Raw genomic sequence first — 25,381 nt, 5'->3', positions numbered from 1 at the left:
GAAACACTGAGGGCTGGATTCTTCTGCCTTTGACATCAGTGGGAGTCTTGCCTTTGTCTTCAATAGGAAAAGCATTCAGGATCTGATCCTCTGAGACTTTTTTGAGTCTTGAACTAGTCTGTTAGTCTAACGTACTTTTATGAGCCCTATTATGGCAGTATCTGAGCGCCTCACAGTTGTCAATGTAGTTATCTTCACAACACCCCTGTTGGGGTAGGGAAGTACTATTATTCCCATTTTACAAATGGGAGAACGGAAGCACAGAGAGGCTAAGTGACTTACCCATGGTCATGCAGGCAGTCTGTGGCAGAGCAGGGAACTCATGACCTTTTGTATCTTATACATGGGCTCTAAATCAAGCACTCTCCAGGTGGATCTTGCAATAGGACTTTTGTCCATAGTTACTGTAGGTAGGTTAGCTTGTAAAGAGAGCACAATTGCACAGTGTCTTAGGCTCTGGTGTAGACAAAACCTATGTTGGCAAAATGTATGTTGCTCAGGGGCATGAATATTCCACCCCTCTCCCCCGAGTGACATAAATTACACCAACATAAGTGCTCAGGTGCACAGAAGCTATGCTGGCAGGAGAGCTTCGCTGCTGTAGTACTGTACATATAGACATGGACTTAAACCAGTCAGCATCTACAGTCTCATGGCCATGTGCACGGAAAATAGTGCTGATCAGTAGGACAGAAAAGTTTCAAGACCTAATCCTGTCTTGACTGACTCTACATTATGCCGGTTGCTGCTGCTTATTATTTATTTTTATCACCACAGAGCCTAGAATCCCTCCTCAAGGGCCAGGGCTCCATTGTTCTAGATTCTGTACAAACAGAGAACAAAAAGACAAAGAATTTACAAACCATGTATAAGGCAAAAGACGAGATGGATAGAGACAGACCAACTGGGGAGTACAAGGGAACAGCGAGACAATACTGGTCAGCATGATCGGCAGCGATCTAAGCACACTAGCAGCCTGACTGTTGTCATGTATTTTTGTAGGCGTCTCACGGCAAAGGAGAGTTTTAAGGAGGGATTGAAAGGTGGATAATGTGTTAGCTTTGTGTATGTTTACAGGGAGCTCCTCTGAAGCGGGAGGGACTGCCTGGGAGAAAGCAAAAAGGTGCCTGCTTGAACATTTAACATGTAGGAGAGAGAGAGGCTGGCGTCATTCCTCAATCAGAGGTGGGAGTTGATATTTCAGTAGTGAATGATAGGTTTTGAAGGGTGTTGAAGGTGAAGACAAGCAGCTTATGTTTGATATGACAGAGAAGAGAGAGTCCACGGAGGAATGCAAAAAGCAGGGTGACATGGCCAAAGCGACAGGCTAGGAAAATTCTTTGCAGCAGCACTCTGGGTAGGAAGAGGGCAAGATTGCATTTGTCAAGGATGTTGCAATTGCCCAGCCATGATATGAGGAGAGTTTTAGCTGCGTAGAGAGGAAGTGCTGTGTCTTAGGGCACGTCTACTGGGACTGACTGACCATGGCAGGCTGGGGTGTAAATCTACAGAGCTCCAGCATGCCATGTGCTAACTGTCCTGCTACGGTGGACTAGAAGTTTCCTCGTGTTCACTGACGTACAGTGGTTTGAAACAGCAGTAGGTTAAAGCTCACTAGAGAACTTGTCATGTGCAACGGCAGGGGCCACACAGACAGCACATGGCCCACTGGAGTTCTGTAGATTTATACCCCAGCTTGCCATGCTGTAAGGTCTTGTGTAGACGTGCCCTTAGAGATTTTATGCAGAAAGAATCTGCAAGATTTAGGTGTAGCCTGGATGTGAGGACCTTGAGAGGGATCTGCTCCAAGTTGAAGATGAGGCCCAGGTTATGGGCCACAGTGACAGGCACGGTAATGGTGGCGTTGTCCCCTGTGATCAAGAGAGGAGATAGCTGGGAGTGCTTGGGGAGAAGACGACAGGTATGTTTACACTGCAATTAAAAACTTGCAGCTGGCCTGTGCCAGCTGGCTCGGGCTAAGGGGCTGTTTAGCTGCAGTGTAGATGCTTGGGCTGGAGCCTGAGCTCTAGGACCCTGCGAGGTGGGAGGGTGCCAGAGCTTGGGCTGCATTCTGCGCCCAATCATCTATACCGCAATTAAACAGTCCCTTAGCCTGAACCCTGTGAGCCTGAGTCAGCTGGCACAGGCCAGCCGCAGGTGTTTAATGGCAGTGTAGACACATCCCCGGGAGCTCTGTTTTAGCCATGTTGAGTTTGAGCTGACAGCTAGACCTCCATGAACAAACAGATGTCAGAAAGAGTGGCTGAGATTTTAAAAGTTAGGCTAATAATGGCTGTTTCACTCTAGCTTTATAGCTATCACACTTTCACAAACCTTTCTGAACCTTTACTTTGTGCTGCTTTAGCAGAGCACGAGCAGTTGCAACTGAAAGTTCTTACCAGTGGAAAATTAGAGAATATATACCTAAAACTCAGTAATTACTCCACAGAATTATGTCTTCATCCAAAATATGTCTGGACTACATTAATTTGTGTGGAAAATACCAATGGCATTAAAGCACTTTGTTGATGTAAATACTTGCTATCTAGCAGAAACAGGAAATTTACTAGTAATGGTTTGCTTAGTTTGTACAGATTAGAGCATGACTTGGTTTTGTACTTAGCATTACAGATATTAGAGATGGAAAAGACCTGTTTACATTATATAGTCCATTACAAGTTTCTTTACTATAGTATTATATATTTTTCCAGTGCTTTGTCCAATCTACTCTTCAGTGTTTGTGATAGGGCTTCCTGTACTTCGTTTTAAGGAATCATTTGGTGAAATTTTGTGGCCTGTGTGCAGGAAATCAGACTAGATGATCAAAATAGTTCTTTCTCGCCTTAAAAAAAGATCTATGAATGTTGGAAAGTCTATTATACATTTAAATTGATCTCATCTCAGTCAGGAAGTTTTTTCTTTTATATTTAATCTTTCACATTTATGATTTCATCCCATTACTCCAGGATACCCAGGGCTTTCTTCCCCTGACCTGGCTTTCCAGAGTCAGATTCGCTATAGATATACGGCTATCACAGTTTCAGAAACCTTTTTGGACCTACTTTGTGTTTCAGGATCAAGCTCTTAGCCTCTCTGAGTCTGTTTCCACATCTGTAAAATGGAGATAAAAAAAATCACCTACTCACAAGAGTGTTGTGAGAATTCACAGTTAACATTTGTACAGTGCTTTGGAGATATGGGGCAGATTGTCAAGTGCTCAGCTCCCACAATTGGAGCCAGATTTTTGAAAGAACTCAGCACCTAGGAGCTTCCATTGCATGAGGCAGAGTGCTGTTTAAGTACTAAAATTAAAAAATAGCTACTGAGGAAGTGAAACCATGCATTCTGTGATTGCAGTGATTCATACATGTGTATCACACTTTTGCTCTGCCTCTCTACTTTGTCCTTTTTTGCTGGTGTAACTGGCAGGCTGTAGGGATGTATATGAATCCTTGCTCAACTTAATGCCATGCTTGCTTACAAGAACAGCAGTCTGACAAAGCAGAGTAGAATGTGATGTTTGCGTGCCTGTATCACATGCAAGTGTGTGCCCACAAACCAAAACACAGCTGGCAGGTCTAATTTTAGACCTTACCAGCCTTGAGAAGTGTCCCTTTAAAGATATACTTTTCCCTCTAAAATCAATTTGGTTGATAATACAGCAGCTGACAATCCTGCTGAAATATTACATATGATTTGAATAAAAACAAAGGAAACCACTGCCCAGTAATTGTAAATTAAAAAAAAGAAAATAGTTTGGCCACTAAAGACAGATCCACAAATTAAATGATGTGTCAAAGGAATACGTGATTTTAAAATTTAAACCTGGGATTTGTACACACAATAAGACACAGTATATTTACTTTGTACAGTGCCCAGAAACGTTACAGGTGATTTATATACATATAAAGCAGGTCCCTTCAGATAATATAATATTCAAAACTTTTGCTTAAGTTGGTCAGAATCAGCTTGAATCTCTTGCAAGCACTGTCTCTTTACTCTGGCTTTTAGGGAGCAGCGGTAAGGTTCATGGTACAAGTGTGTGTGACTGGTACTTCTGGGTGTTGTGGGATGTTGCTAGGGGATGGTGTGATGGATTATCTGAGGCTCATGAAGGGTATTTTTAAAATTATATGAAAGTCATGAAAAGCTCAGGAGAGGTGATCCCCTCCCCCACTTTGTTATAAATCTAAATACATGACTGAAACAAGTCTTAATATACTGGATCTGTCAAAGTGAACACTTAATATGCATAGCCCTTTTTACCCCCTGTTTGTTTCTGTGCGGTGGTAAATTATTGTACAAATTAGTTTTCTGCTTAAAACAATCCCATGTTGGAGAATCTGTTGCTGATCTCCTAATAGATTCTTTGACCTTGTGGGTTCGTTCTTTTTTTTTTTTAACAGCGTCACAAAATATCAAAGGTTTTTTTTTTTTTTAAGGCTCATCCTTTGCAGCAATTTCTTTGGGTCCCAGGTATTCTGTGCTCCTGGTTTACTGTTTGGCTGGTTTGTTCTGTGACTTTGTGAAGTGCAGAATCCACTGCCGGTATTTGAAGTTCCCCGGGTGCAAGTTACACCGGCAAGCGCTGCTGTAAAATTGCTTTGCTTTCCGAGATAGCCAGCAGAGGGAATCGGGACTTCGCTTGCAGCAGGGGCTGAGAAAAGCAGGCGGTCTCTTCTTGGAGGAAATACTGCAGCCTTCTGGACTGCGTCTGCTTCTCGAGGGAGAGGCTCGCTGTAGTTCCACCCACACCGGCTGGAAGGAGGGGGTTTGAATGAAAGACAAGCCAAGCCCTGAACACCATGTCACACCGTGAGAGGGGCTAGCAGCAAGTAGGCTGTGGAAAGCTGCTTTTTAAAAAAAAAAAAAATATTTTTTTTTTATTTTATTTTTTAAATAATAAAGGGGAGGGGGGTTGGGGTGAGGAAGAAGAGAGCGAGGAAAAGCGGGTTGGAGTTCCACTGTCTTGCTCATTTCTCTCACAGGACTTTTCCCCTACAGACACTGGCAATTGACATTACTACAGACAAACGGGCTAGGAAGGAAAACGCTGTATCCTGAGTGCAGGAGGGCGTGGGTGGGTGGGTGGGGGGGGAACAAGGCAAGGTTTTTTTTTTTGTTGGGGTTTTTTTTTTTTTTAGCTCTACTATATTTTGTTTTTGTTTTTATTCTTGCTGTGTTGGACCTTGTGAGCAGTAGAAGGCAAGGAAGTCTCGAAAGCCTCATCAGTACTGTCAGGAATAGTGGTTTAAGAGGAAGAAAGGCCTGGGGCACTACACCCTGTCAACGAGTTCCCTGCATCGGAGAGAGAGATTCCAGCTACATGGGCAAACGCTTGGAACAGCAGCCAATGTACCCTCAGTACACTTACTACTACCCTCATTATCTCCAAACCAAGGTATGGTACAGCACTTCCCTGCCTGTCCAGCAGTGTTAATATGATATCATATGAAGGATGGGTGGTGGAGTTGCATAAATTACAGGGTTTTTTTTGTTTGTTTGTTTGTTTGTTTTCCCCTTGAATTCAGTATCATGTCAGGCAGAGCTAATAGCCAGAAACAGGAAGGTTAGGGTTTATGCATTTATTTATTTATTTATTTTGACTACTATCTTTAGTTAATCCCTTTGACTCCCTTCTTCCTACAATAAATGTGGTTACTATTATCGAAGCCAAGTATACACGATGATGCGATAGGCTGGAGATCGCTCTGGACAGAATCGGGCATGCAAATACTGTTTCAGTGATCTGTACAATTTATTTGGCATTCAGAAGCATTTTGCCATTAGCAGAGACGCAGTGGATAAGGAAACTTTTAATCAGTGAAGTCTGAGATGCTGTGTGGTTCTGGGGTGGACAAGGCACTAACCTACTGTAAATCTTTTGGAGTTTGCTCTGATGTATTGAACTGGTTTTAATGTTGCATTAAATATTGAGAATGATCTGGCTGCATGCTGTTACATTTGATAGGGCTAGAAATAGATAGTAGCTACTCTCAGAAAAAGCACCAAACATGGTTTCATTTTTTTTCAATGTCAGTGGCCCTGGAAGGCCAGTCTGCATCTCCCAACAAGACTGAATGAAGTCCATGACACCTGGATTTTAATTAGTTAAATCATGCTTTGTTTTTCCCTAATGACATTGTACCATAATCTGCTGCCCAAAAGGGTCTCTTTTGCAACCAGTAACAAAAACAACTTTGCAAACCAGTTAGGGCATCGTAAAGAAAAGTGCAACCTCACAGCCAAAGATTAACAGTTTGAGTCAATGAACTAACGTTCTTTTTTTTTTTTTAAAGCCAAAAAAAAAAAACCCCAGTAACCTCCAGCCCCCAAACACACGTCACCCCAATTTAAATGGCAGTTTTAAGCACATAGGACACATCTGACTTTGGGGAGGGGGGTTTACTTTTGGTCTCAAACACGTTGAGCTAGTTATTATTGAAAGGCCAAGTTACGTTTTCTTGCCAATAAAATTACTTTTCTGTTAATGATTATAGCCAGACCCCTGCATTATATAAATTAACTAATTGTGAAAATGGAGACTAAGGCTGGCTGGAGTTGTGATGACACCAGAACCACTCAATGTGATTATAGCCTTGTAATTCATAACATGATTACCTCTCATTTGTTTGCTGTGTGCTTTCTCTAACTATACTGTGCAGCATTTTTGTGTGAGAACAATCCATTTTGGGGGCAGGGCGGGGGGTAATGGTTTCACCATTTTCCCCCCTCAAGGTCGATTCAAATAGCATTTTACCTTTGTGACCATTTAGTCCGTATTGTGCAGCAGCATCCCGTTGCTAGCTTGACTGCAATATTGGCTGTAGCTTCAACTGTTTGGAGGATTGGGGATGCAGACCGATGCCATTCCTCAAAACCTGGCAAGCCAAAGACATGAAACACTTTATGGATATTTTTTTGAAAGAACAATAGCGTCAAGTACTGGATGAGAAATACTGGACATCTCCTTTACTCATGTAACTTAAATTTTGCCAGTCCTCTTTTTTTAACTTCCCTTTCTATTTTGTAAAATATGCTTTTTGGGGAAATTAGCCTTGTGATCCAGTTGAAAGTGACAACTGCTTTCCACACAATGACTTTTTAACCTGAAGGTTTTGGAGAATAAATTAATATTACTTAATTATATATTATCTATAATTATCTATTGTGTTATAGAGTATAAAATTATCTACTCTTGTGAAAAGTTGTATGTGTGTGCATGTGAGTGTAAATATATATTTGAACACAAGCGTTATTTTTGCAAGGGTAGATAAAATTTATTGTAGATTTGTAATATTATATGGCATTAATTTCTCTCTCTCAAACCTAAGTAATAAAATAAATACACACATATATATTTCTGTACTATAGTCCTAAAGAGTTTAGAGTAGTGCAGACAGGCAGCATCTGGATTTTGTTATCTTAAAGCTAGCCATCAGCTTCTGGGACATTTTAGAGTATTTAGATCCATTCTATGTCTAAAGCCAATATTTGGGTAATCAAATAACGTGATAGAGAACTGTATCAGTTATCACGATAACACATACTCATATACCACTGTATGATTTCAACTCTGCTATGAAATTCACAACTGTTTTATTTTCTGGAAACTATGCTGCTTATTGTGTTAAACAAAATTTTAGAATTCAGCTGTGAATGTGTGTTCATATCTGGATATTCATACACAGGGAATGGGGAATGCATTAACTTAAAATCATATAAAGGAATTTTAGGCTTTCTGGGGCCATTTTTGTTCAATGCATAAAGCACAGAGCAACAGGACATTAAATATACAATGTTCTGAAATTTAAATGTTTTCCTCACATTCTCAGATCAAGTGCTTTGCTTTTGCTTTGCTCACACTGTAAATTAATCTCAGCTGTTCTGAAAAAGTACAATAGTACTGTGTAGCACAGCTTTTTGGAGGGGTTTTGTACAGGTTTGAATAAAGTTCACAAGATATATAGTCCACATTTGTACCTTCTAATATAGCTAACATGTTGTTAAGCAATAATGGTGTACATTAATAACTGTATGGTCTAAAGAATTAAATAGAAGAAATAGGATCCACATATTTGGGTGATTGTCTCAGGTTTTACAAATGCCTCATGCAGAACATGAAACACACAGTCTGATTATTCAAATTAGTTGAGCATCTTAATTATAAGATGCCACCACTGAAGTTAAAACTTTAATGGCTGTTTCATACAAACTCACTATAATTCAAAAATTTTAAAAGGTTCAGTTTTGTAAAGGAGATTATAATGTCTTTAATATGTCCTGTAAGGACAAACAGAGGGATTGAAAGAAAAGGTATTTTTTTCTTTCTGTCATGAAACTGGCTCACTACTGAATTAGCTTGAATTGTCTGAACTTTCTTAGCTAAGTCCTGAGAGTAGAACTTGCTTATTCTAGGCATGTTATGAATTCTATTTAAAATCAAACATGTTTGTTACTGTTATAAATTAGGAATATGTGGCTTCATGTGTTCTTGCTGCAAAGAATATGTTCACATGTCACATGCATATGACACTATTTCCTATAGTTTAGGGAACTCTGATTTTATTTTGAACTGCTTGACAATGAAATGTTACTCGAGTGGTGTGTGTGTGTTGACAGCATAACTAAGAAACCAACTAGTTTATGTAACTGTGTTGTAGAAATCCACTTATAAGAATATCATAGTACCTAATCTTGCCCCAGTCTTTGAATTTCCATTTTTGATCTCTTGCCTGACAGAGTAGTTCTTTTTTTTAAACATTGGGAGAAAAGACTGAGTGATGTGTAATTTCATTTAATGATTAGGAATGGCATGAGGAAAAAAAGATTTCGCCCACATGGTTTTACATATTTGATGGAGTCTTTTGAAGTAATTGTGCTTGCGTCTTTCCTTTGGCCTTTGCAGCTCATGGTCAGAATTAAGGCTGGGAAGACCATTCTTAGAAAACAGAGCATTGAATAAATTGAGTCATTTTCTGTTTGCAGTTACCTGCGGACAGACATTGATTCTTCTGGATTTATTTTTCACAATCGTTTGACCGGCACTTTATATGAACATATTTCCGCTTACCAGTTTTTCATATACTATTTGCTTTGCTAGATCTTTGTCTGTTCACTATTTATTATTCATTGGTCACCGAAGTCACATGGTATTAACTCCGGTTCCTGATTGGATGGCTGAAACAGAGGGTGGCACCAGTAGTGAATATCTGTGTGCAAACACCCTGCCTTGCACATATGTGTAGTAGGAAGAACAGCTATTTCACAACATCTGTGTGAATAAAAACCCATCTGGCATGGATGTTAACAGAAAAGTAAACAAAAAGGGGTATGAAAAAGAATGAATTGGTAAGTGAGGCAGATGTGTGACAATATTTGCACAAACTTGAGAAAGAAGCCCTGGAAATTCAAGCTAGTATAGTGCTGAAATTGTTACACTTTTTAAAAGTCACTTTGGGTATGAACATTTTTTTTAAAAGAATGAAATCCTCCATTCTCTCTCCTTTTTTTTTCTTTTTTCCATTTTTAAGTCATTCTTTGACCTGAGCAAGTCAAGAACTGCTTTGAGTTGTCTGTGTGCTGGAACACTTCTTCTTCCCTGTATCAGCCTCATTTATAAAACAAATCTCTAGAACCCACACACAGCTCTCCATACCTCTCCACTACCTTGCACTTACTGAGCCAGAATTCTTTTCTCACTCACATTGCAGTTTAGTCAGTTTACTGCATTCCCCACTTTGGGCCATCTGGACATACAGAAGGCCTAGAAGAAAGAGTTCCAGATACTAAGATGCCTGACAGGGCTTTTTCTGACTGGTAGTGTTCAGATTGTGTTTGGTGCCTGGTGTGAGGTAGGGGTCAGGTGTAAGGAGTAATTCATCAACCGCACACTGATTTCAGGCTGCATTTTCAACCATCTGCAACCTGGACTGTCGCCAGGGCTCAAAAGTCTAGCTGGAGCCTGTGTGATACTGCCAAAGTAAAAGCAAACACTTGCAAATAGAGAAATACATTTCTGGGAATGAAATTTGTATGTACTTAGCTCTTGGTTGGTTCACTACATTATAGCATTTTAAAAAATATCTCTGACAGATGTCTTTAAGATATATGCAGTTGTTTAAATGGAATTAAAATGTTGTTTAAACACTGATTATATTTTTGACTACGTTAATATCTAACTCTGGTATGCTGCATCTTCCCTAGAAAATCAGAAACACATATGCTTGTTCGTCTTTCAGTACTACTTGCCATGTATTTTTACACATTCTTAAGTTAAAAATACTTCTGTTGCTATAAAGGGCAGTATCATTCTCAAATGATGTTGTATTTTAGTTGATCTTCTTTCAGTGTGAATCTGTTTAAATAAAAAACAAAAGTGGGAGAGTAAGATGAGATCCCCCCCTCCTTTTAGAGCAGTTGGATCTGCCTGTATGGCTAGGCTTGGCAGAATTCAGTGTTTATGTTTTTATAATTTCCATGGATGATGATGTTTGTTTTTAGTATTTAAAAAAAATATTGATTTAAATTTTCACTGTTGCAGGAAATTGAGGGGTGTCAGACAGAGGGAGGGGCTAGACAATCATTAAATAATTGTAGACATTGAGGATCCAGAAGCTAACGCTTTATAAACATTAAAACACAAATTGTTGACATCACATCAAAAGATACAAAGTGAATATCCTTAAATCAAACTTATTTAAGTTCTCAAGCAGCATTTTTCTTACTTAACCAAAATTTACAGATAGGCAATCAGCAATGGAAATATGTTTAATTGGTTTTGCTGGTACAATGAAATAGATATTTACCGACAAAAATCTAATCCTTCTAGGTTTATGTATGTCATAGGGCTGTATCTTGCGCAAACATATGAATAACTAACTTTACTCACATGAGAAAAGGTACAGTTTGCCAGGTCAGGTGATAATCTTGCTATAACTTACATATTATTGACAGTATTTCATACATGGCGCATATCTAAAAGCGAACCGTGGTGTTTAAAATTACTCTTACTATGCATCTGTGTTTATTAAAAGAGTAAGATAGACAAGATGATATATGTATCTCTTTAACTCAGATATCTTGAGGAAAAAATCGTCAGATCAACAGCTCTTAGATTTCTGTGAATTAAAAACCAGATAAGAAGAACTGCGTACAGAGATAAATGCCTGAGTTCATTTCAGGTCTTTCTCTAAGGAGTCTGGATAGTGTTGGTTTTGCACTGATATGATTTTAAGCAGGTTTTTTGCCATTATCAGTATTTCTGGAAGAGACTTGGAGTTCACTTTACAGACATGCCCGCTCTGAAGCTTCCAGTAAGAGGAGCAGATTTTTTTAAATGAGTGGGTTGTTTTTATTATTGGTTGTTTTGTTGTTTTTTTAAAAATCTTTTAATGATAGAAACTGTATGTAGAGAAAAGTGGTTGATGTTTCTCCAGGACTTGCTTCCAATGCTACATTAAAATTTTGTTTTGTAACAGTCTCATAAGCTACAGCTGTATGTGATTAAATAGTGTAATATCAAAAGCATGTGTGAATAGGCGCTTTTATGATATAGTTGTTCCATACCAAAAGACTGCAGATGGGCAGAATGGGGAAACTGAGAACAGTGATTTACTCATATATTGTCAAGGTACATGTTGTGAGTACTTGTGTAGCTATGTTTTCCAATTGCTTTCACATGCATGCAGACAATATTGAGTGCTGGAAAGAAGTTTAGAAAGAAATGTTTTTATAAAGAGAGCCATCCCCTCAGCACAAACCTTCACAAACACAAAATATATCAGATTAAGAATTGTATGTGCAGAAAATAACATACCGAGTTTCGTATGCAGTTGATTACAATTATATATTATATTGCTTAACTGGATTTACAAATATGTAGTTTGATCCTGCTCCCAGTGAGGCCAATGGTAAAAATCTCATTAACCTAAATGGTGCAGGATGATGCTCAGAAAGCATGTACAGTTCTCTATGGCAATGTGTTCTAGATAAGCACCATATATATTTTTAAAATATAGATTCCTCACAAAACCATAACTGAATCTCAAGTTGATCCTATGTACTGACTCCTCTCTAGATGTATGGATTTATTTTATATTACTTTAATTTGTATAGCATCTGCTTTCTGCTTCTTATCCACTGTCTGCCTGCTTCTTTCTCTCCCACAATTGAGGTATGATTTATACATATAGAAGTATAATTACAGTGCATGATGTCTTGCATGTTGTCTCTTGTTTTAAATGTCTATAATGATGTTCATTTTCTGTAAGAGAATAAGCGTAGTTACTAAAGGAAGGAACAGGGTGAAGACTGAAGATCTGTCATTGGCTTGTAGTTCTATAATTTTTTAATCGGAATTCAGTGTCGTCATTTTGAGAATACCCACAATATTGTACTTGTCTTGTGGGATCTTAGTTGATGATATAGTCATCTCTAAATATGCAAGTGAAGCAAAGCCCTTCACTCAGTTTACCCTATAATTGAGAGTCTGAGTCTCCAGGTGGGTTCTTTAGCTTTATTGTCTGTGTTGATAATGTTGGCTTGTAATGAACTCTCATCTCTTGATGTGCCATTCTTTAGCAGTGGATAGATTTTCAACCTTTCATTGTAAAACCAGGGCGGAGGATTATTTCTCTGACTCTCAGATACAAAACGGTAGAACTTTTATTTGCTATTTTAAAAAAAACAGTTATGTGAATAATTTCCCTCCTTCGCTTATTTTGGCAAAGCTGATTTTATGAATCAAGAAAGATCTAATTATATAAAAAGTGTTGAAATACGAAAATTTAACTGAATTTTCAATCAAATTATAAAGATAACATTCTGTAGACCCAAATTGCTAGAACACTCCTCTCTTGCATTATATTTGTGTCATTCAGATCACTCGATTGGTACAGATCATAAGTAGAAGTCCTAAACCATATTAGATTGTGTTTGTTATGATGTAGAGACCTCTAATTTTTGGTTCCTTATGTACAGACATTTGATTCTTGATGACTTGTTTTATGGATGGTACTGTGGGGTGGCTGTTGATTTATAGGGTGTTACATAGTAGAAGTGACCTTACTGCTGTGTGATTAAAATTTATTTAAGAAGAAAGATGTTGAACAGATTTTTTTCCCATGGAATACGAATCAAACATTGCTTTGTTCATACTTTGTGAACTGGCATCTTTAACGGACTCAATCTTTTAAATCAAAGCTTCCCGTGGCAAACTAATTTTGTCTTGTATGTTAGAGAGATGAAGTAGAGAGATTCTCATGGGTGTACCAAAATGACACTGTCTTTCTTAATAACTATTTGTTTAGTTTATTCCCCTTACCTTTTTTGTACAGTCTGTGCCTCCATGATGCTGTATCTAAAGATCAAACACCCTGTACCATTTAGAGTTCAGTACTGATGCTGCCTCTGAGTCTGACCTTTCTGTGTTTAGCTTCACACCAACAGGAGGCACAGAGCTGAATGATCAAATATTATTTGATTTGCTTAAAAGGCAAGCTGTGGATATTAGGAACAAATGCAATGTTATGCAGGCTGCAGTTGCCTTCCTGGCTAAGAAGTTGGTAACCTTTAGCTCGAGACTACAGGAAGCTGAGAGGGAAATCGAAGATATGGAAATAACTATTGATGGACAAGATGCTGTTTTGACAGAGAATTCCAAAACGAGCAAAGCCCTGAGATATTGAATTGATGACCTGGAAAACAAGCTGAGATTAAGAAATATCATGTTGAAGGGGTTTCACAAGGCTTGGAGACAAGAGAACCTGAAATACTTCTATGTCAGAATGGATTATAAAACTGGGATGCATAATTATGGTGCAAGAAGTTATGCCTAGATTTCAGGAACTCACTGCGTTTTCATTCCTGCTCTTCTTTTGGTTGCAAAAAGTACTGACAAAGCGAGAATGATAAGCCTACGTTAATTCCATGGTGCTATGGAGGGTGGGCTATGCTAAAGGCTTGTGCTCAAATAAATTTGTTAGTCTCTAAGGTGCCACAAGTACTCCTGTTCTTTTTGCTGATACAGACTAACACAGCTGCTACTCTGAAACCTGTCTAAAGGCTTGTAGTAATTTATCCCCTCTCCCCGCATGCTCACGGATGCCTTCTGGAAGAATAAGGAAGCTGATGATGGCCAAGCAGTGGAAGAAAATGGTCTTGGAAATCTTAGCCATATGGGGGACTTCTTAGTTTCCTTATGTGGGAAGGAATTGCTGTCTTTAAAACATGCTGCCATGTTTGCTTTATAGGGGACGAAGCGCTTCTCACTACAGACAAAGACTGCAATCCTTATTTCTGTTCTACCCGGCTCTGCCTCAAATTTGTCTGACCTTTTATTTTGGGGTATGCTTATAAATAAGTTAAGCTTGTTGGTAACGGGCAAATTGATGGATGCTATTAAAAAAGGGTAAAGATAATGGGGAATACAGTTTTTATTTTTATCTTCCCGTTTTATCGCCTTTTCCCTGCCTCTTTTGATTCATAACAAAGGTGTACTGTGTTAATGATCCCTTGTTCCAGCTTTAACAAACTCTGAAATATTAAATATGAACTAGGTAGTTTGGAGCGCTTCATGACTGTGATTCAAGAGCATGATTTTATATTTAATGAAGGTAATGCACTACTTAAAATATCAATTCAAATTTTAGTGAACTTACAACAATATGTTTTTGGGGACCAGTACTTGTGAGTAGAAAATGAAAATTTATTTTGTAAAATGTTATATTTTTGATATGACCTAAACAAGAAATTCTGTAAAGATGAACATGTCTGTGGCATTCATTTCTTACTCATACTGGAATATATATCTGCCTTTCACCTACATATATTTTAAAAGCATGGCTATTAGTAAGATCAGAACTGCAGATATTGCCTAAAACAAGAATGCTTTCAATACCACATATTCACGACTGTCTGTATTCCTTTTAGCTGATATACAGACCCAATAATCTACCTATATAATTGAACTTTATTATATGTCCTTACTTGCTTAGCTTGTAAATGAAATATGTACTTCTAAAATGGTTTTGAGAAAGGAAGGCTAGTACTGAAAAGAGAACCAAACAGGATATACACAAGTCTGCGTCTCTTTCTGTGTTGATGACAGCTACCTTTAGCGCTCAAAGAAGAGTGAGAAACAATACCTGAAAGACATCAAAAAAAGACAGCAGCACTGAGTCTTTCAAACATTCGGCAAAACTTTCAGCATGACTTAATAATCTAAATGCCTCCCCTATGCTATATTAGAGGAGCATATACTGTGTCAAGATAGAACTCCTGTAAGTACTGTTAAACAATCCTTTGTGAAAATAACCGTAAAGGAGACATATTGCTATGGCCTTTAGCAAAGCAGTTGGGAGCTTTCTGCATGGAAGATCATCAGACTCGCAGACTTTTGTGTATGTGTTCTCTTTGTTGTTTTCCAGCTTTACATCCTAAAGAAACATTAGGTGAACCAGGTATTCCCAGTAAGTTTGTAATTTTCAGTGCCATTTCTAGGATGTAATGTGTGAAGGATCAAGTACGAAGACAGGTAAACTAAAAATAAATCTGGGTGACTTCTGGCTGTAGCAGGACTGTGCACTGTGAATCCAAGTGCCTGTAATTGCCCCACAAGTGCAGGTATGAGACTCAGATGCCATTTCTTGAATTGGAAGATTGCTGTTATACCTTTTTAAAAAAAAAAACAAAATAACAAAACTCCAATAATATGGCTACCAAGTCCACCTGACCTAAAAGACTGCTCTTATACGTTTAATTCAGAATGCTCATTGGCCAGTCAGATTCAACCTTTTATCTCAGCCATTTTACAGAATTAGTATAACTGTATACAGTTGTCTCTGAGGAACGTGTAATTTCCTGTGGTTTGAAAAACCATTATTGTAAGATTGTCTAAATCTAATAGCACAAACATTAATTTACTGTGATAGGTGGGTTGGTGGGATTTTGTGCAAGCATAATTCAAAAAATAATTGTACTGAACAGAAAAAGAAATAAGTTTTGTATCCTTCATTTGCTGCCTTGCTCTTCCCTCAGTGGACCCACTTTGATGATAATTGCTTAGCTTGATACAATGATTTAGATCTGCAGAGAGTTGTACAAACATTAGCTAATCCTCTCAACCCATTCTGAGAGGAGAAGCAAGTGATACTATCCCCATTTTATAGGTATGGATGCAGTAGCCAGGGAAGTTAAAGGCAAAATTTTCAGAAGTGACCTCTGATTCTCTGATTAGTCAGAAAAGCTGAGCTCTCATAACCTAACTGATAAAGTGCTCAGCACCTCTGAAATGAGACCCAAGGTGTCCCAAGATGAGCACTTTTGAAAATGACAGGTTTCAGAGGAACAGCCGTGTTAGTCTGTATTCGCAAAAAGAAAAGGAGTACTTGTGGCACCTTAGAGACTAACCAATTTATTTGAGCATGAGCTTTCGTGAGCTACAGCTCACTTCATCAGATGTATACCGTGGAAACTGCAGCAGACTTTATATACACACAGAGAATATGAAACAATACCTCCTCCCACCCCACTGTCCTGCTGGTAATAGCTTATCTAAAGTGATCAACAGGTGGGCCATTTCCAGCACAAATCCAGGTTTTCTCACCCTCCACCCCCCACACAAATTCACTCTCCTGCTGGTGCTAGCCCATCCAAAGTGACAACTCTTTACATAATCAAGTCGGGCTATTTCCTGCATAGATCCAGGTTTTCTCACATCCCCCCCACCCCCATACACACACAAACTCACTCTCCTGCTGGTAATAGCTCATCTAAACTGACCACTTGGATTTAAACTTGGAGAGTGGTCAGTTTAGATGAGCTATTACCAGCAGGAGAGTGAGTTTGTGTGTGTATGGGGGTGGGGGGGATGTGAGAAAACCTGGATCTATGCAGGAAATAGCCCGACTTGATTATGTAAAGAGTTGTCACTTTGGATGGGCTAGCACCAGCAGGAGAGTGAATTTGTGTGGGGGGGTGGAGGGTGAGAAAACCTGGATTTGTGCTGGAAATGGCCCACCTGTTGATCACTTTAGATAAGCTATTACCAGCAGGACAGTGGGGTGGGAGGAGGTATTGTTTCATATTCTCTGTGTGTATATAAAGTCTGCTGCAGTTTCCACGGTATACATCTGATGAAGTGAGCTGTAGCTCACGAAAGCTCATGCTCAAATAAATTGGTTAGTCTCTAAGGTGCCACAAGTACTCCTTTACTTTTGAAAATGTAGCTTTAAACGGCTTATCTGAAGCCAGAGACTGAGTTACTATCCTAGCTGGTTCAAAACGCAGGGTAAGATCAACCCACTGCTCTGGCCCTTTTACACCAGCTAAAAGGGACAGAGCAGTGTAAAGGGGTCCTGAAAGCCATGGCTCCTTCCAGGGGAGACTTCCCACAGTAAAGACAGCTGTAATGCTGCCCTCTAAGGTCCTGTGAGTAAGCCTCAGCATAAGGGCACTGCCTGATGCAGGGCTGGTGATGGGAGAGGCATCACGGGGGTGGGGTCGCAGCATCCACCATCGCTGAGATTCCAGGCTGCGCTGTGGCCTGCAGGACATCCCTGGGAGACGGCTGTCACTTGGATAGGCCAACTGGGCTGTCCGAGTTTTGCCAGGAGCCGCTTCAGTCCCCAGAGCTGCATAGAATCTCACTGGCAGAGGTGACTAGTGACCAGTCCAATGCTCCACTCCTTAGCCCAAATGTATCACTGCTATTTGATATCAGTCACAATAGGAACAAATGTCTTTGCAAGACGTACTGAATTTTGATGATGTCGCTTGAGGATTGCTCTTGATCAATGATAGGTGAGTCTTACTTCAGGATAATTATCACTGGCTATGGTACTTTGTTAATCGTCAGGGCAACTTGGTGTAGAAAAGGAGTTGTTTACTGATAGGCGTTAGATAAATAGTATTCAATAAATACTTATTCATTGAGCCAGCTGGTCTTTCACTTCATATGCTCCAAATATGATGCGTCTTGCCAGGATTTATTTTCGGGTTGTTTTTTGTTGTTGTTGCTTTTTTCATTTTGGCTTCGAACGTAGTATGTGCTTCATTTATTATTTTGTTGGAAGTATCTGCACTTTTCAAAATGAGCTTGTTCTTAATGGGTACGACGTGCATTATATGAATGCTGAGAAATGGACTTTAAGACAGATGTTTATAATTTATGGATCCCAGATTTTTGCTTTAGTTATGGTAATGAAATATAAACAAGAATGGCTCATTGCTGCTTTTTTTCCCAGCAGAACTGCAATGCCATTGCTTACTACCAAGAGCAAGATGGTGGCTTTACAATCTTCCGTGAGGAAGGGCTGGTGTGTTGCTTCTCTGCTCTAGGAGCTGATTGGTGGAGGGACTGTGACTCAAGACAGTCACAATTCCTCCCCAACTCCTCCCTTACTTTAAGGAGGGAATAAGCTACCTCATGCTTTTTTGCGGAGCAGCTTATTCTGCATCCAGACAGCTGCTGTGACTGGCAAGTTGGGAGCAAGGGGTGGAGTTGTGCTTCTCCCGTTCCCCACTCCTGTCTATCCCTTCCTCACTCATTTGCTTTTACAGGAGTGTTATCAGGTGAGTTGCCCCTGCTCCTAGCCAGTATCACAGTCTGAGCAGGGAAATACTGAGAACCTGACTCCTCTTTGCTTGCTAAGGAAGGGCTGTGGCAATCAAGCCCAAAGCGGTTAAAAGCTGTGGGGAGTTGAATGTATTCCCTGGAGCATTACAGCAGTTCACTGTTGGAGGTGTGTGTTCTATAGCAGCAAGATTCTTCAGGTAATGTCCACTAACCTTCAAAGGGAATAGGGAGCGTGAAGATTATTGGGAGACAGTGACACACCTAGAAAATGCTGGTGCATGAGAGTTAGGTTCTGATGGCATGTAGTAAGTGGAAACCCCCTCCTCCGCCCCCCATCTTGCTTACTATCAGTGTCCACCCTCTGTGATATGTATTATCTGCCAGGCCTATGTTCTTATGGGGGTCTTTCTCTTTTCTTTCCCCCCTCCTTTTGTGGTGTCTTCAATGTTTTGTTGTTTTCTGCTCCATGGCTTCTGCTGTATATTATTGTGCCTGTGCCGTGATTTCATCTGCAGTGCTTTTTCATTGGCCCTTGTGTCGTATTGTATTCCCCTCGCCTCATGTTGTTTTGTATTGCAGTATCACCTACTGAGATTGGGGCCCCATTGTGCTGAGCACTGTACAGAGTAAGAGACAGTCTTTACCCAGAAGAGCTTGCAGTCTAAATAAGCAAGACCTGTAAGGATGGGAGGGGAAACAGGCACAGAGAGGTGACTTGCCAAAGGGCACACAGCAAAGCAGAGGGGGGAATAGAACCCATGTGTACTGATCCTCAGTCCACTTATCCACTAGCCAAATGCTCCCTGTTTTGCTACTTCCACTCCCACCACCCTTTTAGGTATTTTGTGTCTCCGCATGGATGTGTATATATATGTCCACCTTTCCACTTAAGGTACTGGGTTGTCTCTCTCCTGGACCCTGTGTTGTGTGTCTGCCTACACAGCCACCTCCATTCCTCCTTCACTTGAGCCTTCTCTTGTACTCCTTCCTTTAGCTCTGTTCACTTGTGTTGTGTCTCCCGTGTTTCGTTTTCTGGCTGATTTCCATATGCTGGCAGCCAACTGAAATAAGCTAAAATCTGGCTCGTTGAAGCACCTTGTGTCAGTATGCCAACACTTCAGAGGTAAGGATTTTAGCTGATTTTGCTGGGCTCCCTGCATATTGAATAAAAAGGAGCTGGGCACAGCAGCCTAGCAGAGGAGATCAATACGAGATAGCAAGTCAACACTCCATGGACAAGAGGTCCACAACTACCATTATGTACCCTAGCAAAAGAAACCTGCTCCAGGCTCAGAGTTATACTCAGGATTTGTCAGACTTGTGCCCAGTGTTGCTAGGACTATAGTATTTTGGGGTAGGCATCCTCCCTGGAATTGTTCACTGCTGTTTAAAAGTAAATAATACAGATGGGGGAGGGAGGGGTGATGTATATGTTTTGCAGCTAGACAAGTTGGACATAGATGAATATTAAACTGAAATTTCAAATGGACAGTGTCACATACAGTAGCTTAGGGCCAGAGTGTCAGAGGTACCTGGTGCCAGCAGCTCCTGTTAACTTTCACTAGAGCACTGAATGATTAGCCCTTTTGAAAATCAGACCCTCCTGAGGTCCTATATGTTCTAGAACTGCTGGGGAAAATTGCTGTGGTTCTAAATATGTTTTTTCTATAAAAGAAAATTTAAATTAAAAAGGCAGAAAGAATAGGCCCATGTTAAAGACATGCTGTCAGATTACAAAATAATGTATTGATTAAAAAAAACCTAGCGCAAGTGGCTTTATTTGTGTTACAAAAATAGCACCTTATATTTATACCATGGAAATATTAAATATCTAATTTGCTTTGAACTCTGTATGTTTACCTTTGTTATTTTACTCTGCCTGGATAATGGAAATAGAATTGCCAGTTTCACAGTCAGGTCTCATACACAGGTCTTATTGCTGTATTTGGGTTGCAAATACTATAGGAGAATGGTTTTAAAAAAAATCAACTGAAATTAAAAAACAGTTAATGGGATGAATTTTAGGGTTTGTAAAAGCTTATTTTTATAAAACCTTCATTTTGGGCAAATTTTCAATACTTTGTAGTGTTGCCATCTCTCCCGTAGGTTCATATTCTGACACGCTCACACTAGGCAGAATCTTACTCCATGAGTACTTTTATTGAAATCACCGAGCTGGCAAACAGAGTGAGGAGATACTTAGCATGAATAAGACAGGCAGAATCTGGTCCTTTGGAAAGAAATTTCATTTTGTGAGCATGTTGCAAGAAACGGAGATTTAAGAGGTGAAAAACTACCACTGTATAGAAAAATACTTGTTTCATTTTAAACCTTGGTTTTGCAAGTGCTCATGAGAAGGAGTTTGTTCCTGCGGCTATCTATTTAATCTATCTGTGGATTTTATACTGTTGCCCATTGCTCTGGTATCTTGCGCCATCTTCCTGCAATTGATTCCAACAGTGAGGTCCCTAGTGCACTTTGTAGAGTTTCTGGCATTTCTCTTTCTGGTGTAAAAATTTGCTTGGTAGGATTTTTTTTTAAATTTTTTTTCTTTTGGTTATTTTATGGTTATTTTATGTGGAATTTCAGTTTTTTAAAAGTATTTATTTAGTTTTTTAATTTTGGTTGGGGTTTTTAGGCAGAAGGAGTGTCAAGGTTAATGATGGCATACATTACTAACATTTTTAAAGCACATTTGTCTTGTCCCAAATGTAACTTGACCTTTTACTAAAAACCTACCAGTACATTTTCAAATAGTTAATGGTAGTTGTTTGGCTACGTTTTGTACAAATCTGAGATAAGGGATCTATTGAAGAAAAGAATTAGAAAGAAGCACAAAGATATCTTCTCTTTTGTTTGTTACAAAGGTTGGAAAATATTCAAATGATATTTGATGTGTAGTGAAGCATTAGGTCAACCCGCGAAAACTGTAACAAGGTATTTTCTATGAATAGAATTAGAATTGTTTGTTAAAATAGAAGTAAACATTTAAGTTAATCCAATAGGCAGGAACAAATTCTTGCCAATAAATAAGATCAGGGAGCTTAAAATGAAAAGAAGTAAACTAGATATTTGAGAACTGGATTGATACTCACCTCTGTACAATAGGGTATTAATGTTATATAGCTAATCTGTGTCTCTAATCTGTGTATCTAGTCTAGGAATTTACATGGTTCCCATCACTGTAGCATCTCTGCTCCTCCCAAGTAATTTCAAAGAGAAATAACAATAACAATCTCTCTTCCTCCTTTTCTTTTCAGCCTGTCAGAGAAATAGCTTGATTAGTTTATACTTTGTTTGTGTGAGTGAGCGTGTTGCATGATATCTGAAGAACTGAGGAAAGCTAAATCAAAGCAATGAATCTGGCTGTTAATACTGAAAAGGTGAGCTGCTGCACGGTCATTCTTAGCTCATCTGGATGTGAGTTCTGTAGTCTAGGTCCAGCTCCTATGGGTCTAGGTCCAGACTCCTGCATTCATGTGTTCCCTCTGTTGGTGTTTCAGTGAAACACCAGCCATTTCTGGCAGTCATAGAGGAAGAGGTGATCTCGGAGATAGGTAGAGGTAATCCTATGGAAGGCTTTGAATATTTGGGCAGAGACCTGGGCTGCCAGTGGGCAACTTGTGTAGAGAGCAGAGCGCTGAGGTGATGTGGTCACAGGGACCTTTGTTGCTATGCTTGACAGGCGTTTTGTAACATTTGGAGTTTTTCAGGTGTAAGGCTTCATTCCTACATAGACTGTATTCGGGCAAGGGGACACAGTCTATTTAAAAATCAGTTATGTCTGAAATTTCTTTATCCACTGTTTTACAACACCTAAAGTTACTGGAGTTGAAAGCAATTGGAGAAATATTGGTCATTGCTTTTTTCCCCCCACATAGTTTCCGTTATGCACTGTGCATGGAGTCAGTTTGACTGTTTCTCTTTGTAGTCAGTTACAGCCTGATTCTCATACCTTTATGCACATTGGAGGCTTACCTTATGCCCCAACTCGTACTATTGAGATCAATGAGCCTACTCAGTCAGAATCTGGCCCTTAGTCATTTCCTCCTGTTTCTGTGTGGGCCTTTCATAAAGCAATAGGGGGACAGAAATAATATATATCTTTAAAAGTTGTGATACAGCACCTCAAAAACTAGCAGTGAGATTCAGGGGCAGGTGTAGCAAATGAAACTATTATGCCATTCTTTTAAAAAAGTGACTAGATTTACAACTAAAAGTTGATGATGACTCTTTGTTATTGTCAGATCTTGTTCACGAATGGTGTCACGTATCTAGTCAAGATCCCCCTCATGGACATTCACCAGACTACCATGAGGGGATCTAAACACTGAATCTCTGTGTGTTTTAAGCCTCCAAGTTTGAACAGAGTACAGGCACTGACTCTGGCTTGGTCTCTCTATGCACACTGTTGGGGGAGGGAGGGCAGATCCTCTGTCTAGTGCCTTCTCCTGAGAGCTGAGACCTATCAGACCATCTGCCTAGCCCATAGGACCAGTGAATATCCCTCAGGCTCCCATATGGTGTATGCATTCCCCTTCTCAGAACTCCACTCTTGTGGGTTTACAATTTACCTCTTCAGGGCCATGTGATATATGTAACACACAACACAAACACACAAGGTCTTGCACAGGATTCTTTGCTTAGTAGCCTGAGAAATACACAAATCTAGACAAAAATAATAAACCCTACATGCATTTCACTGCCTCAGTTTCCTCACCACCATGCAACATTCTTTGGGCTGGTGTCAGAGTCCTCTGGGGCATCCAAGATCTTTCTACTACAGCATGTAGCTTGTCTCCTGAACCATGGAGCCAGCCTATCTCTGCCTCTCTCTCTCTCTCTAGGTCAGCTTGATTTGACCTTGGTTGGTCTCACAGCTAAACCACCTCCTGACCTCTTTACGAAATCATGCCTGTCTCTTCTCCTCTCCTGCCCAAAGCTTCCTGTCCCTCGCAAAGCTTTCTCCCTGTGAGTTCTCTTTAAATCCCTGCTTTGTTACTTCTAACTCTTTTTGTCCTGTTTGGGACTTTTTCATTCTGCCTCAGACCTCTGCAGAGATTAACTAGATTGAACTGGTTTCCCAACTCTGGCACCGTCCTTAGGGTATCCGTAGTTCCAAGGTACTTCCACCTAACCAGGCAGTCATTACGTTGTAACAACTCTCCATTGTCCTTGATCTGGTGAGTACTTGCTAGAGGCTTGTCAGCAAATGGTGAATTCCACATTCACAGAGAGGCATTTAAAATGACAGCATTTCATAACAATAACTTTATAAACATCACCCAGAATTCGTAAGTTATACGGACATGTTCCCCAAATTGTCACAGATTCTGAGGCAATTGAATTTCTAGATGCAGGAGGAAAGGAATACATGCTAACTAGAATTTCTGCAGTGGCAACTTAAGGACCAGGATCTAGAACTGGAGTAGTCAATAGGCAGCCCACGGGCCAATTCCAGACCACCAGACACTTTTGAATGGACTGCGAAATCTTTTTATTTACTTATTATCATTATTGTTTTGTATTATTATTTTCCTCTGGAGTCTGGACCTTGATTATACCTTGACCAAGAAATTTGGGCCTTGACAAAAAAATAATTGACTACCTCTGGTCTAGAAATATACATTTTTAAACCTATGGCTTAGAAACAGATGCTATACACCCATATGCCATATTGGCACTTCTGTGGAAGTATTAACTTGCTGTACAGAATCCCACCTGACTTTTTTTTTTAAATGAAAATCTAACTGCCATGTTGTAAAGAAAAATAGAAAAATATGAATTGAGTATAACTGATGCAAAGACATCTGTGCGAGTGTACATTGAGTGGCATCTAATTTTGGAAGCTCACATGGGTGGAGTTTATTTTGTGGGTGAAACTTGGAAGGGCATCATTTCCTTTTTCCCCCCCAATCTGAACCCTGCTGAGAATTACACATTAACACTTGACATGTTCACAAAGAGACAGAATATGTGACTTTTTTTTTTTAAAAGGGAATTATCTCAAGGCCATTAATGTTTGTGGTTAAGTTTTTGCCTACGTACAGCTCATACCAAAACTTTCTACAGTGTCAGTGCAATGCCAGTGAAATCTGATAAACTGCACCACAGAGATTAAACACCTTATAGCTGACAATTCTGTGTATGAAAATAAAAAATTCCTCAATATGACTTTAAGTGAAATACATTTTCTGTAGCTACAGTGATAACTATTGAATCTCTTTCCAGGTATAATATGTATAAATTATCAAATACTTAGGTCAAGATTTTTAACGAGTGCCTGAAATCAGACTCCTATTGACATATTTCGTCACCTAAACAAATGGCCTGATTTTTAAAATACTGAGCACACACTGAAAGCAATGGAAACTACTGTGTGCCTTGCACTTTTGAAAATCAGGTCATTAAGGTATATTTCAGTTATACATAACTCTGTGCTAATTAGGATTAAAAGAAAAAGAACGACTAAAAAAGCGGAGTGTATTTTATTGTCTTCTTATGAAAAAGACACCAGGTCAATTTCTGCATGACTTTTTCTCCAGCAGAGAGTTTGGCTCATACATTCTAATTTAACTGTGTTCTTTGAAGAAGTCTCTTTAAAGACTGTGAGTCAGCAAATGTTTGAAGTGGTGAGTCATAGCTAAGACCAGCCGATTGATCGTAACTGTGGAGGTGGGAGGAGCAAAATCTTTGAGCTTTCTGCTGGGAAAGATCCATAGGGAGAGGCCTAATCTTGAGCTGAGAGAGCGCACGGAGTGAGAGGCACTGACTGGATATGCGCATGAGAGTTCGTCCCTGAGC

The 25,381-nt window shown here is 39.6% G+C and overlaps 1 protein-coding gene across 4 annotated transcripts in view; it reads left to right on the top strand.

The window, feature by feature from the left end:
• Window positions 1-25,381, top strand: part of LOC125631634 (RNA-binding motif, single-stranded-interacting protein 3) — a 1,082,196-nt gene that overhangs the window by 534,075 nt on the left and 522,740 nt on the right. The window contains exon 1 of one of the 4 annotated variants that reach the window (XM_048838640.2): window positions 5,096-5,401. The exons of 2 other annotated variants lie outside the window; for them this stretch is intronic. In XM_048838640.2, coding sequence (XP_048694597.1) covers window positions 5,327-5,401 — 75 coding nt within the window. In that variant the 5' untranslated portion in view covers window positions 5,096-5,326. Of the gene's footprint in view, window positions 1-5,095; window positions 5,402-25,381 lie in introns of those variants that run through there. One more of the 4 variants, XM_048838639.2, reaches the window with a different exon arrangement.

This window comes from Caretta caretta, chromosome 2 (assembly GCF_965140235.1).
Source record: "Caretta caretta isolate rCarCar2 chromosome 2, rCarCar1.hap1, whole genome shotgun sequence".
NCBI lineage: Eukaryota > Metazoa > Chordata > Testudines > Cheloniidae > Caretta > Caretta caretta.
This window is presented reverse-complemented; position numbering and strand designations above follow the sequence as displayed.